This window comes from Dendropsophus ebraccatus, chromosome 2 (genome assembly GCF_027789765.1).
Source record: "Dendropsophus ebraccatus isolate aDenEbr1 chromosome 2, aDenEbr1.pat, whole genome shotgun sequence".
NCBI lineage: Eukaryota > Metazoa > Chordata > Amphibia > Anura > Hylidae > Dendropsophus > Dendropsophus ebraccatus.
This window is the reverse complement of record NC_091455.1, coordinates 172,303,671-172,316,659: the sequence shown is the minus strand read 5'-3', so window position 1 is coordinate 172,316,659 and position 12,989 is coordinate 172,303,671. Positions and strand designations below refer to the sequence as shown.

Sequence of the window (12,989 nt, the reverse complement as noted above, 5' to 3'; positions counted from 1 at the left end):
AATATAATATCACAAGTAATGATATTACACTTTCCTTGCCCTTTGAAAAAAAAAACTGGAATTATCAACTTTTTAACAAAGATTTTTTTGTATGGGTTACGGCCTTCATTTTGCATAAAAAATACCATTCACGTCTACAATTCACGCCTATGCTGCAGTTACCGGGCGATTTTTTTCACAGCTAAGTCTTTCCTAACTGTGAGGAAGTTTATTAGCCCTAATTACACCCGTTAACAAATGTAACCTATACTTTACGTTTTATACACTGAATACTGAATCTGACAGAAATCTCACACGAGGTTACACATACATCTTGCTGGTTTTAGTGACTTGACTTGCAATAAAAGCTAAAAGTAGCTCTTCGGTTGTACTTTATTGAGTTAAAGTGCTAAATCCTCAAGAAAGGGGCTTTCTCCGAGTGAAATATTGGCTTAATAAATTACTTTTAATAACCACTATGAGAGCGCCAAGTTTTGTCTTTGTTGTATAATTCAGCAACGTGTCAATGTTGACTTATATTCCTGATAAATTAAAGAAGGTCAGCAGGCAAACCAAGATAAAAATTACATATTCTGACAGTGCTAACTCTGCCATTATTTAGAACCAGGCCAGACAGAAGCGGGCGTCTGTGATTATTAACTGTCTCACTGCCAATAACTATTAGAAAATTTAAAAACCTGTGGCTCTCTGTTGGGAAGCATTGATAACGGAAAGCTAGTGTTTGGTTTTGAACGCACATTGAGGTTTTTAATTGCAGTGATTGAACACAAAGCCAGGAATGGATATTAAAAAAAGAGAAGTCAGATCTGTTCCTTGCTTTGTTTTCAATAATTACACTTTAAAAACCATAATGTGCTCAAGTTTATGGCTATGTTCACACTACGTTTTTTCCTCTCCGTTTAAAATTACGTCCGTCATTTTGAGTTCAAAATGTTTAGCTGCCCGTTAGTTCAGTGACAGTTGTTGGTACATTATTCTAGTTTGGGTTACTAATTGGGCTTTGGATGTGTCTTTAATTGTAAAGTCCAATGAATTTAATATTTAAACCAGTGAAAGGACAGTGACAAAAGAAAAACTGTGTGTGAACAACTAAAAAATAACGTCCGCTGTTTGCAATAGACATCCAAAAATATTTGACATGATCATTATTTTGACGTCCATGCAGACAACGTCCATCATTTTATACATGGTGCACTTTGGACGTCCGTCATTGTAATGACTTCAATGCATTGCATGAAAGTTCATAAAATCATGGCAATAAATAGAAAAAGTGACCCCTTATTCTCTTTTTTGGATGTAGTGTGAACATAGCCTATAGTATTTGGTAACATTCCCTATTTATAGTATTGTGTCTTTTTGTTTTGGGGAGGGGGGACCTCTTGTTCTGTGTTTGTAAGATATTATGATTTACATTTTTTATTGAAAAAGAAGTGTGTTGGATGTTTAGTTTTAGGCACAAGACTTAATGGAACATCTTTAGGCTGGGTTCACACTACGTATATTTCAGTCAGTATTGTGGTCCTCATATTGCAACCAAAACCAGGAGTGGATTAAAAACACAGAAAGGATCTGTTCACACAATGTTGAAATTGAGTGGATGGCCGCCATTTAATGGCAAATATTTGCTGTTATTTTAGAACAACGGCTGTTGTATTGAAATAATGGCAGTTATTTACTGTTATATGGCGGCCATCCACTCAATTTCACCATTGTGTGGACAGAGCCTTTCTGTGTTTTTAATCCACTCCTGGTTTTGGTTGCAATATGAGGACCACACTACTGACTGAAATATACGTAGTGTGAACCCAGCCTTATAAGGGTCTGGGTGAGGGGATGGGGATGCAGCTGTTGCCCATTCCGAGAAGCAGAGTCTTTTGGGTTGATAATCACATATTTGAAAGATTTATATACAGACCATTCTTCAATTGTTCGGTAACAACAGTCACACTTTTATTATTATATCAGATCTAGATCCAATAAAGATGAATGTTATGGTCTATCTAATTATGAAGATTGATTCCATATGTAATGAAAATCTTCACTGGTCCTATACTTTGGAATATATATTAAATCATGAGTTTCAAAGGTCTGTACTTTCCTGCCAAGAGATGGACTTGAGACAGTTACTGGCCCCGAGCTAGGATTAGTACAACAGCACTTAATATAAGGAGTCCAGTCAGTCAGGAGTTGACTGTCAAAAGCTGTCAGGGGAGCAGGAGGTAATCTGCTTGTCTTCCAGCCCCAGGCAGGGGTCCACTGTTGGGATCCACCATCTGTAAGGTGAAATGGGGTTCTGGTAGCTCACTGCTGCTGTTACTGCATATTTTAACAGGGAGGGAACGCTAGTAATCTGCTTTCGGACAGTTGCACCGATATCCAAATGCTGAACAATCAGACTCAAGCATATTGGAGTTGCGCTCATCTCTACTCTTGACGTTCTTGCTGGAATTTTTGGGGTTGAGGTAGAGGTCCAAATTAAAGGGACGGTCCAGGAGTTAAAAATGATGCCTGTCTAGATTGTTAGATTCCACACCACTACAGCACGGGGGTTCTTATAACCCATCTTTGTTTGGAGGCAGTAACAATGATGCCAGTAAGGGTCCTATTAGACAAAGCGATTTTTAATGATTAGCGACTAACGATAAATATCATTAACCTGAACTCATTCACCATATTACACAGAACAATAGTCGTTAGTTACGATCGTTACAGCGATTGTCCCTACTATCACTTACTCCATCTGATCCCAGAAAAAGAAGGGACGATGTGGAATTACACTGAACAATTAGTGAACGAATGCAGAATTACAGCGAACGAATGTGCAATTACAGCGAACAATTAGCAAACGATAAGCAAACAATTAACGATTATTTTAAGGTCAGATCTAACTTAACGGTCAATGACACACGAAAGTTTTTTCGATCGTTGTCTGCAATTACACGAAACAATTATCATTTAAATTCAAATGATATAACGTTTTTTCACACGATAATCATCCTGTGTAATAGGTCCCGTGTAAGTATGACACATATTTTCTGCTCTATAAAACAAATGTTATCACTGGAGTGGAGGGGAATGTCACAGGAGAGAATTGGGGATTTTTCTCACCGGTTGCTGGCAGGTTGTTGTTGTTTTTTTTTTTATCTACTGGACGTGATTGTGATCTTTTAGCTGGTTGAAAAATCTTCTTTGGTTCACTGATAATTCGCCAGTCCCTTTGTGTAATAAGAAGTCTTTCAGTTGCTTACGAAAATAACAACAATATTCTCTTGGCGCAAACAATTAGCCACCATGTAACAACCCCCAAAAATGACTTTCATAACAGCAATCGGTGAATGGTATAACATTAGAATCGTTCGCTACTATATTGCTTGTTATCACTCGTGATTGATCGTTTTGGCAGGTTTTTGCACAATAATTGATCCATGTAATAGGGCTTTAAAGAGGTTTTCCAGGAAAAAATAACTTTTCCCCTATCCACAGGATTGGGGAAAAGTAGGAGGTCATGGGGTCCAACCTCTGCCCCCCCCCCCACACACACACATACAGATCTCCATATCGGGCCCTAGATTCTCTATTATGAATAAAGACCCAGAGCGATGGAAAGAGTCCTCTCTTCCTGCATTCCTGGCTCTTTCCGTCGCTCAATAGGAATGAAGAGAGCTGCGGGATATGTGCCGTACCCGCAGCTCTATTCATAATACAGAAGCCTGGGCCCGATATAGAGATTAGCTTGGGGTACAAAGGTTGGACCCCCACAATCTTCTACTTTTACCCTATCCTGTGGGTAGGGAAGAAGTTAATTTTTTCTGGAATACCCCTTTAAGCTATTGCAGTCAGTATTGACTTATTGGAATACAAAGAGACAGGATAGAACATCCATCTAGACCCTAATCTTCCGATCTGGTCACATAATGACGTTATTCTCAATTACAATTGTAATCTTAAGAAGTGAGTATTAGATGTTAAGTATCAGAATTAAATACAGATCACTGTATGAAAACCTCATCTATTCCACAGTATTTAACTCACCCTAGATACATAGAGAGCAGCGCCAGGAATAATTATGGCTGCTCACCCCTGCATTAATATCTCTCCCCACCTAAATCAGACACTAGCATCTGCTCCATGCACTCACAGAGGGGGCATCACCTGGTAATAAAACTCATTTCTATAGAGTGGAGTTGACTTTAGCGGGTTCTTACAATTTTCTAATTCAATTAAATGTGCCCTCGTAGGAAGACAAACACATATATATTTTACGTGTCAGGCCAGAAGAAATGATCTGCAGCCATTCATTCTCCATTCTTTATGGCCTTGTCACTGTGTTGGAGCCTTAGACCATAAACAGACCTCACTTAATCACATCAATAAACTAGCAGAAAATGGAGATTTGTCATTGTCCTGCAGGACAGCTGAAAAGTGTGATGACACATACTGTACGGTTAAATGCTGTCCCTCCCTGGATTGTTAACCTATGATATTAAAGTGCTGTGTCTGCTACCCTTGCCGATGCTGTGCTACTGCTACAGGTTATTTATTAGCTATTAGATTATTTTGTAGCATATACCTGGTTATACCTTGTTTCTTATGAACGTTTCAGTATCTGAATAATGGAAAATGGGGGTCTTCTTTTTTTGTATTTCTTAAATATGCCTTACTGTTAGGCTGGGTTCCCATAGATCAGTGCCATCATGATTAGTTTTTGCACAAAAACTGAACGCAAAAGCAAAAAAGCACTTGTCGTTAGACTTTTTTACCATTTTCTACTGTAGATGTTTCAGAGACGGGTAGGAAAAGGCTGCAGGAGATGTTTTCCTATCCAGCGTCTGGACCTTTCCCTAATGACTCACTGGATACCTTGAATGATCCCAATGGGATCAGTTCTAGCAACAGTTTCCCTTCAACATTATATTACCTTGCTGGAGGGAAACTGAGCCGGATGGCTGGATGAGTGGCAATGGTGTCTGAATTAAACAATGCTCTGTTTCTATTTCCCTGGCTCTGTTTTTCTATTTTTACAATTTATTCAGTTTTTCCCATAAGGGCAATATTGACCCCCTTGATTCTCTCAGTTGTAAGCCCGAGCAGATGACTATTAATAAATAGCAGCCACTCACACATGTGTATGACATGCTTAGTTGCCCCTAGCAACCAATCAGAATCCACCTTTTATTTTCCAAAGAGTCTGTGAGGAATCAAAAGTGGAATCTTATTGGTTGCTAGGGGCAACTGGGCCAGTTTTACTTTACCCCATGTTTGATAAATCTCCCCGTTTTACCTGTACATTTTTACCACTCTAGAGGAAATGACCAACAGGCTGCATCTACTAATGGCTTCAATGGGTCTTAAATTAAGGATGCGTTCACACGTAACGGATCTGCTGCAGATCCCTGCCAAGTACACTTATGGGCAGACAAACTCTCTGTGAGTATGTCCGCAGTCCGCCCCGTTAACCCCCAGGCCGCCGGAGCGTATACTTCACCTGCTCCCCGCCGCAGCTTGCTTCGGGGCTCCCGGCATCTTCACGTCCCGCTCAGCCAATCAGTGCACTACGGCAGGGCAGCGCACTGATTGGCCGAGCGGGATGTGTCGGGAGCCCCGAAGCAAGCCACAGCGGGGACCAGGCTAAGTATACCTGGCCAGGGGGTTAACGGGGCGGGCTGCGGACATACTCACAGCGGGATTGTGAGTTTGTCTGCCCATAAGTTTACAGGGCAGGGATCCGCAGCAGATCTAGCTGTGGATTCGCAGCGAGAAATCCACTGTGGATCCGTTACGTGTGAACGCATCCTAAGGGGTTATTTGTAGAGTGTGTCAACCCCCTGAAGTCAGCCATACATATAAGAGATCTGTTGGTGACCGGCACCAAAACATGTAGATTTCAATGAACAGAAGGGTCAAATGGGTTTAAATCTAACCAAGGGCAAAATTTCCATGGAGTTTGTACATTCTTCCTGTGTTTACATGGTTTTTCTCCCACACTCCACAAAACATACTAATAGAATAGTTTAGAATTTAGACAGTGAGCTGGAAGTGAACAGATGACTTCTTAGTTATTCCTATAAAGAGCCATAGACATATTTAAGACACCTTCTGTCTTGCAATGATGGGGGGGTCACAGCCGCCATTGTGAATGTAGTGTAAGGCTTGGTTCACATGTAATATCTTTCTCAGTATTTTTAGCCATAACCGGGGGAGGAACTGACCCAGAATGATTCTCTGTATAACAATCAGTGGGAGTGTCAAAAATGGATTGTTAGACATGTTTACTAGAGATGAGAGTCTCGAGCATGCTCACGTCAGACCGCTCGGCATTTCAATAGCGGTGGCTGATGAATTTGGATGCATGCTTGAGTCAAACTCATTACTAATGGTTACCCTATTTGACCATTAGGTATACTGTATATCAATGTTATTGGCTTTATAGTTATCTCTTCATTTACTACATTTTCTTTTTTCCTGTGCTTTAGGTGACCAGGCACTGAACCATTCAGACACTGTTTATGTAAATACAGTGGTACCTTGGTTTAAGAGTAACTTGGATTAAAAGCGTTTGGGTTTAAGAGCTCACAGTTTTTCAAAATTGTGACTTGGTTTAAAAGCATTGCTTTGGTTTAAGAGCTTCCTGTACTGCATGGGAGCGGGAGTGGGGGAGGGGCATTGCCTGCACAGAATGGTCTACACTACAGCACTGTACTGTTAAGGATGTGATATTTTGTATATTTTGTGAAGCCATTACAATATGGCGCTGACCTTCTAAACAAGTTGAGATATTTACATTCCTTACAGCTTACCTTAGTAAACACTAGTGCTACGTAACTACCTCCTTTTGTACCTCAGCCAATAAAGTACTGACACAAGCCTTAGTAGAAGTATACACGCCCCCAGGGTATATAAACTGGCTGCCATCTTTGAATAAAGGAGATCCACCTTAACCATCAGTGTGTCTGACCCAGGAAGTCTCCTTCCCCTTCCAAATCATGGCAGATCTGCTTCAGGCTGGGGCTTACATCAGGGGACAGGACTGTGGAGGTAATCTCTCCATAGCTGTAACCCCTCTCTCCCCGGTCAGAGAGTGCTGCTATACTGTGCCCACATCTGCCCTGCTCATCCCTACAGTCTCTATCAGCCCTTGTGTTTCCCATCCTCGCCATTATAGGGATGTGCAGTTCCATCCTGTATCTATATTAAAAAAAATTGTATAGTATGGTACCGTGTTAGCCAGAAAAATCCATATTGTGGTAAATACTTGAAATCAAAGTATTTTAGGAGTGATAGTTTTTTCAGGCTTATGCACTTAGTATACATTATACTCCACATGCTGATTGCTATACCGTACAGTAACTTATAATATCACATATTCTACTGTTTCTGAATGTATGTTTCATCTGTTTTACATGTTATTTACAATAAAAAAAAAACATTATTTTTGGGGTGTATAACCAATTGTCAGCATTTCTGTGATTTCTTATGGGAAGTTTTGTTTTGGTTTAATAGTGGATTTGGATTACAAGAACGGTTCTGGAGCAAATTATGCTCGTAATCCAAGGCACCACTGTATGTAGAATAGAATAATAAATTAAAGGGATTAGAATAATATAGCTGCTTTCTTCCAAACACAGCGCCACTCCTGCCCTTAGGTTGGGTATGTTAATACAACTCAGCTCCATTCTTTTTTAAAGAAACTGAGCTTCAAAACTACATACAAACTGAGGACAGTTTTATCTAATTCTGAATAACTCCTTTAATGAACCAAAATGTTTATAAAAGCTTTCCAGACCCAATATATATATATATATATATATAAATATATATATATATATATATATATATATATATATATATATATTTATATATATATATGTTATATTTCAAAGTAGATTTCCAGTTGCGTAGCTTAAAGGGGTAGTTCAGAAAAAAAATTCTTTCAGATCACCTGGTGCCAGAAAGAGATTTGTAATTTACTTACTTTAAAAATTCACGTCCAGTACTTGTCAGCTGCTGTATGTCCTGCAGGAATCCAGTCTGAAGAGCAGGAGAGGTTTTCTGTAGGGATTCCAACTGTTAACAGTTCCTGTCACAGACAGAGGTGGCAGCAGAGAGCACTGTATCAGACTGGAAAGAATACACCACTTTCTGCAGGACATACAGCAGCTGATAAGTACTGGAAGACTTTTGATTTTTTTAATCGAAGTAATTACAAATCTCTGACACTTTCTGATACCAATGAATTTGAAAGAAAATATTTATCGCTGAACTACCCCTTTAAAGAAGGGATTTATCAAGTTTAGCTTTGATATGGGCTGGGGGGGCATCTTGGAACTTTTGGGTCAAAAAATAATAAACAGGAATCTAACCCAAATGTGCCTAAAAATGGCCTAATCTAATCTAATCTAATTTTATTACATGCCATTACAGCGCGGCGCATATCTGTACAGTTCCCCCGCTCTCAGCATCTTATCACAGATGCTGCCCGGGGGAGAAGTCCGTTACAGGCATTCCACGTCCATGTTCCGTGCAGAACACGAAACATGTGAATGCAGCCTTAGACTTCAGCCAGACACCAATTTTGCATAACTTTTTAGGCCTGAAAAACACCATAAAAGAAAAAGCTTCTTGCAGTTTTTCTTTCTTTCTTTTTTTTTCATTTTTATGTTCTGGTGTTTCAGTGTAAGTTAGTATAGGCACTTTTATCTATACAGGCAGTTTATTCCTTGCTTTTTTTAATTACCTCATGTGATTTTTTTTTCATGTGATTACAGGACTTCTTTTGAAGAATTTGGGAAAACCATCCATATACATATAGACATGTTTTTTTTTTCCCCTATTGAAGTCTATGGGAGGGGGGGGAAATGCTATATCATGTGGATATTGGGGGACATTACACCAGTCTAAGATAAAGCCTTGTCCTCCATTTTCCTGGCCGGATTTACTAACTGCTCTGGAACAGGTGTAGATTTTTGCCTTTTTTATACCTGTTCCCAGGCATAAACCTTAATAAATTAGGTGCGGGAGGAAGTTCCTCCCCGCCTTGTCAATAAATAATTACAACCCCTAAAAAAATAAATAACTGCCACCTTAAAAAGAGCATATAAAATGTATGTGTATAATATATTTCTTTACAATTTTCAGGAATTGTTAAAATAAGTTGCTTTTCATCTAATTTAATGGAATCATTACTTCTTATACTATTTTAAGTTTCAGTCCCCCACCTTTCTTATCATATCTGCTTGCTGTCAGTGAATGGAGCCACCCACTGTTAATTAATATAGCAGGGATGGGGAACCTTTGGCCCTCCAGCTGTTGTAAAACTACACTTCCCATCATACCTGGACAGGGCCAAAGGTTCCCTATCCCTGGAATAGAGCCTGTTAGGTGTAAAGAAAAGTTTGTACAGCAGTGATCTCCAACCTGTGTCTGTGAAACTCCCAGCATGCCCAAGCAGCCAATACAACTGCAATGTAGTTGTACAACAGCTGGAGAGACACAGGTTGATGACCACCTTACTACCACTATTTATGTCATTCATTATAATAGATTTGTTATAGAAATTAGCTATAGGTCCAAAAACATCTAAAAAATGAGCAAGCCAATCTATGACACTGACTATAGGACCCTTCATTTGCTGGTGTAAATACACACATCATTATCACTGTGGAGAGCCTTTGGATGTGACGTTTTTGACAGCTGTTCCAGCTTTTTGTGACACTGTTTCTCCCGAAGTTTATCCCGTTTCCAGCGGCAACTGCACCACCAAGTTTGGAACATCGCCTTGGGCTGTTTTGGTTACGTTGAAGTTTTTTCGTTGCAGCTCTGCCAGAATTAAATGGTGACTTCACCAGCACTGAGCTAAAATGAGAAGGAGGGGTTGGTGTGTGCACTGAGAGAGAGAGTGAGAGAGAGGGCCAGAGCATTACATCACCATCTGGAGGGGAATCAAATGGGAAGGATATGACTCACACAGGCTAGTTAAGCTTTGGCTCTGGTTCTACATACACTCATTCCAGGGCTCTCGTGTTCTGCTCCTCAGCAGGGAATACAGAATCAGTGATGTCCATGAGGTAAGTTGCTCGCTTTTCAAAAAAAAATTTTTTTTTTACATTTATGAATATTTTTCTTGTATATTTTAGAATAGGACTATGCATGCACAGTTTGTCTCAAGTGACATTTCTGTAGACACTTTGCTAGGAGTTACTTTGTTGTTGAAGAACAGAAGCAGCAGGAGGAGGAGGTAGAGCACGGGCTGAGCAGCGCAGAGTCGAAGTTGTGCATTCCAACCAAGAGATGAGTAGTCATTAGTGGGTTAATGAGAAGGGACCAATGCTTAGTAAGTGATGTAATGTTGGCTCCGTAGCCCAGTTAAGTAATGCGAGAGTGAAAAGGGTCAGAGTTACAAAGTAGTTACCTGTTCTCCTGGGGGCTATAGTTTATTATCAGTATCAGGAACGTGAACTGGCTATAGCCTGCCATCACTAATGATTCGCAGACGCCTTCTTTTATCTGTTATTAGGAAAAGCCATGTTATATTGTTGGTTTAGAAAAAAAAAAAAAAGGAAAGATTGGGATGTTATCACAGCTGCAAATTATTTTCGGGGATATTAAATAGTCAAGAAGAGCTGCGCACCTTCTCCGAACGTCAAGGAGGTGAAAGTTTAACTAGTTCATTAGAAAATGACCTTTCTGCAAAAGATTTAGTGACCATTTGTATTTATCGGACAGAGAGAGCGCTAATCTCCCAATGACAATGTGATCTCGGGTTTCCACTCTCAGATTACTTTACGGTTCCCCATTATAGTGCTGGAATTTAGTTTTCACAAACTTTTCTCCGGCTAAACAATGACTCACCTGAGTAGTAGGCAGCAGCCAGCACTGACGTACTGTACACTTCAGTTACTATAGTATGTGTGCTCTTGTCTTGCTGCTAATGTTTCTGGCTGGTACTTAATTTATGCAGACGTAACCTGCTGTAATCCCTATCTGACAATGAAAACAATGATCACCGGTAACGCCATCCAATTCCGTGATTGGGAATAAGAGAAATTATTAACGTGCGGTGGAGAATGAGGAAGTTGTTGTATTCTTAGTTAAAGTACACAGCTGAGATTGGAGTTAAGTTTGTTATTTGAAACAATATGATGTAATGCAACTAAGAGAGTCAACAAATTTGGTTTTTCTCTATCTTCAGTAGCGAACTGGTTAATCTGTAGATGTGCTACATAAAACCTGTTGTAACTGGCAAGTGGAAAATCCTGCATCTTCTTTTCTCGTTGATCAGGTTCTTTCTTTTTTTTTTTTTTTTCTGTACTTTTCAGCAGTTTGGTGTAAGATATAAGTGTAAAAGTGTCATTCAAAGAGAGTGCACATTGGCTGCCAGCAAATCAGGATAAAGCTTGGCTGTGTTGTAAATACAATGAAGTGGTTTCTGCAGACAGTGGCTGAATTCCTCGAAGCTCATCTGTGAGATGTCTTGCTGGCCTGACAAGAGCACAACTTGTAGAGAAGGAAGTGTATTGACAGATAGGCAAGTACCTCATTCATTGCTCATGACTCTGTAGCCAGGGTCCGTGTCATGACACAGTCTGCTGGGAGAAACTTGTTTAGACTCATTGGAAACAGCAGAGGTGTAAAGTACAAAACACAACTCCTTGGAATAGTTCACTTCACTTACAGTCACTTCACATGGTCAGCACACGGATAGGTATGTCTTAGGGGCTGGAAAGTCTTAGCGTATATGACTATAAACATCAGATACAATAACACAGAGGCTTGTTAAATAAAACTTTAATTCATCTTAGTACTTCTCACCTCTATACATACAGTAATTCAGGGTACTTTAATTTTTATGAATATTATGTATTATGAATTTATGAAAATTATGTATCTATGATACAGCTGTGCATTATAAATGAGACCCCTGATACGAGTAACGTATACGTTTAACATAGTATTCTTTATAAGAAATATATCCTGGCCAATAAATTAAATAATTAAAAAAAATTAAAACATATACTAAATAGATCTGTCAAGAGGGCCTTAACCTTATAAGAAACATTGATCGTACAGTATACAGTGTTTTACAGTATCTATATAGAAATTATTATACGTCATTAATATATTATTAATAAATTGTGAAGTTGTCATTTTTAGATATTTTTTAAAAAATCAGTGAAAAATATGTTGTCGCTAGAAATAATAATAATAATAATTATATATATATATATATATATATTGATGGGAACTTTATATATTAAACAAAACAAACACTGAAAGTTTCTCTATAATATTCTTTTAACTTGATGTTCGTGTCTTTTTTTTCCCAATGAAACTATGTTACAATGTACAGTATAAGGCAATGGTAAATTGATGTAATAGTTACAAACTATGATATAGTTCAAACATTCATAATCGTTTCAATCATTCTTTAAAACTATATTTTCACCTTAATAATAGTGAATTTCCGATTTGTAACAGTATTGGACGTAGAACCCAGGATTACTAAATATTGGCGGTGTACACCAAACTATTAAAAGTTTTGACTTTACTGCACGTTTTCACGTAAACACAAAGAATTATATTGTGTTCCTGTTTGTAATGTTCATAAAAAAGTAATATATAACACTATTCAGCCAAAGCCATTTCCAGCTGGGATACATTGTTTCTATGAGCTGACTGCAGTGGTTTGTATTGTGGGAGGAGCCTAGACAACCCTTTATTTTCCTTTATATGTTGTGTAGCGGCGGAGCCTTTCCCTTTAATAAACCATTAATAGACCATTAATAGTAATATACTCACCAGACAAGTTAAATTCATAATAGAAAGCTGCTATAATCATAAGTCCTGGAAAGTTTTTACGAGCAGAAGTTTTAGAGCCGGCTCTGTGTTAGCACATGTGAGTTGAATATCATTCTATACAAACTGTACGGTCTATATGTATGGTAGTGAATGTAGTGTGAAAGTAGACACTAGAGGTTGTTTGACATCCCATT

At 38.8% G+C, this 12,989-nt stretch overlaps 1 protein-coding gene across 4 annotated transcripts in view; it reads left to right on the top strand.

Annotated features, from left to right (window-relative positions):
- CREB5 (cAMP responsive element binding protein 5) overlaps positions 1 to 12,989 on the top strand; it is a 382,280-nt gene that overhangs the window by 248,258 nt on the left and 121,033 nt on the right. The window contains exon 1 of one of the 4 annotated variants that reach the window (XM_069958738.1): positions 9,990 to 10,064. The exons of the other annotated variants lie outside the window; for them this stretch is intronic. Coding sequence (XP_069814839.1) covers positions 10,054 to 10,064 — 11 coding nt within the window. The 5' untranslated portion in view covers positions 9,990 to 10,053. Of the gene's footprint in view, positions 1 to 9,989; positions 10,065 to 12,989 lie in introns of those variants that run through there. 4 annotated transcript variants of the gene reach the window in all.